This window comes from Aptenodytes forsteri, unplaced genomic scaffold (genome assembly GCF_000699145.1).
Source record: "Aptenodytes forsteri isolate BGI_AS27 unplaced genomic scaffold, ASM69914v1 Scaffold285, whole genome shotgun sequence".
Taxonomy (NCBI): domain Eukaryota; kingdom Metazoa; phylum Chordata; class Aves; order Sphenisciformes; family Spheniscidae; genus Aptenodytes; species Aptenodytes forsteri.
Genome location: NW_008794453.1, coordinates 592,638 through 596,285, shown reverse-complemented (window position 1 = coordinate 596,285; position 3,648 = coordinate 592,638). Strand labels below are relative to the sequence as shown.

Here is a 3,648-nt window from a genome sequence, read left to right as displayed (position 1 = left end):
GGGGTGGGGTGGGGGGGCTGGGGAGTGAGGGCCCCGAGGGATCTCTGGGGGGGCTGGGGAGGTGTGAGGAAGATGAAGGGCTGGGACGGGATCCCAACAGGAAGGGGGGGGGGGGCGAGGGGAGTGTGCTGCTGTCCTGGGGTGGGGCTTTTTCCTAGCCAGCCACTGCCCGATGAAATAACTCCTCTGTTTCTAGCCTGGATGTTACCAGTGCTCCCTCCTGGCTGCTCCCGGGGGACGGTCCCTCCCCGGTGGCTTTGGGCTGGGGCTCCGGGAGCAGAAGGTGCTCGTTGGGCTGGCGTAGGCGTCCTTTCATCTTCGGGTTTGTGGGACAGAGAAGGAAGGGAGCACTCGTGCTCTTGGTTGGATACAGAGAGTCTGTCGTTGGGGCTTGGCTGTGAAGCTTTTTGCTCCGGATGGGGTAGTGGAATTAAATCCTTTCATCAGGTAGTCAGGTGAAAATGGCCCCCGGGCACCCGTGTTTCTCAGACTAGAAGTGCCCACGTTGGCGTGTGAGCTGCCCTGGCAGGGGTATGGTAATCACGCCGGGTTCTCTGTGCCTCGCCCTGCCACAGATCCTCTGATAGGATCTGACTTTGCGCGGAAGACGGTTTCAGTTCGGCGTACTCTGCCGTAGCCGAGCTGGTTCTGCAGAGCTTGCAGGAGTGTGAAACCGGCAGCGTCGTCGTCGCTGCCCCGGTGCAGTCTCTGTGTGTGCAGACAGCTGAGAAAGGGAGGGTCACTTCTCTGTGTTTTTGGTTTTTCCAGCTAAAATGGCATTCGTGGGTTTTGAGAAGAGCTGGATGGAATATTTCTCTTTAGAAGAACTACAGGTTCTCCTCAGCAGAGAACTTTTGCTGTATTTGGTCCACAGTTTGGTAGCCGTGTTTAGAAGTTCTTGTGGGTGATAACTGGCTCGAGTGCAGAGGAGGCAAAAGACTCCGAAGTCTGCCGGATACGGACTGACTCCGTTTCTGCGCAGCTTCGCGTGAGCTCAGGACCAGCAGCGCCGTGTGGGGTGGTAGGTGGACCGTCTGGTCGTGTAGGTCTTCCTCGTCTAACGTCTGGGTTGGGTTTGGTTTATTTTTGTTGTTACACTGAGGTTTTCCGTCTTGAGGAGACAGACAGAGTTCGTGAGGACCAGAACAGCGGTGTTGAGTGTCTCCTGTTAGAACGGGCTGTGTTAACGAACAATTCTGCTTTCCAAGTGATCCTTGTCCCAAGAATGCTTTTTTTTTTCCCATTTAGCCTGTTTTTACTTGTACCCTTGCAGGAGGTGCTCTGAGGTTTGTGATCTTGTGCTTATGCAGAAAATTTCTTGGCTGTGTGTCAAGATAATCCTTTATTCTCCAGGGGTCTGTTTTGGTGTGAGTGAGCAACACTTGCAAATTCTCTGGGTGGAATAATTCTCCCTTCGCATTTTTGTACGTCAGGTTTTTTTCTTTGCGGTCTCATATTCTTTGTGGCAATATTGAAAAGACACTGAGGGCTTTGGGGCCAAGGCTGTCTGACCTCGTCAGCAAATGACGGAGCGGAGGGAGTACCCAAAAGGTGGTACAATAATCGGTTTCAAAGCACTAGAGACCAGGTGAGGCTTTTGAAAGTACAAGCAGTAGCTGCCTTTTGGACTTCAGTTGACTTTGGATGGCAGCAAAATACCTGATTGTTGTGCTTCTGAGCGCGTCTTCAGGTAAGGGCATGTGCCCGTCGTTACTCTGGAGGAGCTCTTCTGGAATAATTGGCCTCGCGCACGGCGTGACACTGGAGTAGTGATCTGTATCTACCTGCATTTAAAAAAAACAAAACAAAACCTATCTCGGATCAGGTTTGCACCTGGCCATAACCTGCAATCTCTCTCAAATGTCACAGTTTTCTAGTTTTAAAAGTTAGTGTAACGGCTCCCGGTGATCAAAGGGAGTGCTGAAATGTGCTCGCCCCGCATGCAGCCCTGTTAATGTGCAGGTAAAGCAGAACAGTTAATTGCCAGAAGAAAAATATCTGCAGTGGGAACAAACGTCCTTTCAGTAAGGCATCAAGAAGCTGATGGAAAAGTTCATGAGGTTTTTCTCCATTGTTTGAGCAAGCATTTTTTTTCTTTTTCATAACATAGTATTAAAATGTCTAGGATACGTAGCGTCTCATATCATTAACTGGTTGTAAGAGATCATGCGGTGGTTTATGTAACTGGAGCGAGCCTCTTGCAGTACTGCTGATGCAGTGAAGTTTAGAAGAAGCGTATTTCTTTATAGATGGAGTTTGGAGTCCGTACGCTCTTCCCCAGCGCTGCTAAAATAACTGCCCTAGTTTGGGCTTTGCGGAACTATGTAGGTTAAGAAGAGGCTCGTGCTCGTACAAAGGGCGGTTGTTCTTTCCCAGCCCTGCTGTTAACCCAGCCTGGGTGGCAGGAGAGCTCGGCGAGTTAGCGGCCGACCCAAAATCAGGAGAGTTTTGGTGCGTTTGACTTCCTCCCCTCTTCCATAAGCATCCTCTTTTCTTGGGCAGAGGAGGAAGGAGAGAGGATTTCAGCTGTGCACTCCCTTCTTCCAGGAGCTTCTTTGGCGTGATTATTGCGGCACCTTGCATCCAGGAGGTGGTTCGGATGCTGGCGGAGGCGGTCTCAGTAGCTTGATAACCGCGGGGTCGTTGGGGGTAAAGGTAATCCTGGAGCTGTTTGCGTGGCAGCTTCTCCGCGGGGATTTTAAGTCACTTCATAATGTTGCCCTTTCACAACTCTGCATGTTGAGCAACTCCTGAGCTTTTGGGTTGTGTTGGTTTTTTGTTTGTTTTTTTTTTTTTTAACAAAACAAAAGTAAACCTGAGCATTGAATAGCGACCGACCCAAGGTCATGCCAACCCCTGGCAATTGTTCCGTGTGCGAATGCTGTCGGTGGCTCCTCTTGAGCCGGCGCTGGGTACGCTTTGGGTGACTGCGCGCACCAGCCTGCAGCAGCAGGTAAATGCTTTCCGCAACAAAAGCCAGCGCTCCTGGGAGGCTGGGAACAGCCTGGGAGCCCTCGCTCAAATCCCCGTGCTAAACACTGCCTCTCTTCTCTTAATTTGCCTCCAGGAAAATGCTACTCTGCAGGCGCAGACATGCGATTTTGCTGACGTAGAAACCTGTGGGATTTTTCCAGTTGGGATGAGCAGCCAAAATGGAGGAGGGCGCAGGAACCCTTCCTGGTTAGTTCAGGTGCTAGCCTGCATCCTTAGCTCCGCTTGCCAGCGCCTTTCAGAAGGTCTGGCACGTCGGGCTGTGTCTCGGGGGGCGTTTGCGTGACACGGAGTGACAAAGCTCGTTGCTGGATGCGCAAAGTTGTCCCGTTGCCAAATCCAGCCAGTTTTGCTTCTCCGCCGGGACTGGCCTGTGCAAATGGCGTTTCTGTGGCTCCGGCTGCGCGGGTGCAGCCAGCGTTGAACTGTTTGTGCCTAAAACACACCGTTATTCAGCCTGTTGCAATTTTGCTGGGTTTAGATAGTGTAATTATGTTGAAGAGGTCCTGCTAATTCATGCAAAAATAGTTAAAAGCATAAATTTGTTCTAAAATAGCCTTCATCTACATAGCTGACCATGCAAACTGCAAGCTCTGCTGCTCCTGGAGGCCTCGGCTTTTTTCTGAGACCAATTTTTTTCTAACTTATTCCCCCCCC

At 51.1% G+C, this 3,648-nt stretch overlaps 1 protein-coding gene across 1 annotated transcript in view; it reads left to right on the top strand.

The window, feature by feature from the left end:
- Window positions 1-2,629, top strand: part of GPR61 (G protein-coupled receptor 61) — a 6,074-nt gene extending 3,445 nt beyond the window's left edge. The window contains exon 2 of the mRNA XM_009290629.1: window positions 2,548-2,629. Coding sequence (XP_009288904.1) covers window positions 2,548-2,629 — 82 coding nt within the window. The remainder of the gene's footprint in view (window positions 1-2,547) is intronic.
- Window positions 2,630-3,648: the final 1,019 nt, after the last annotated feature.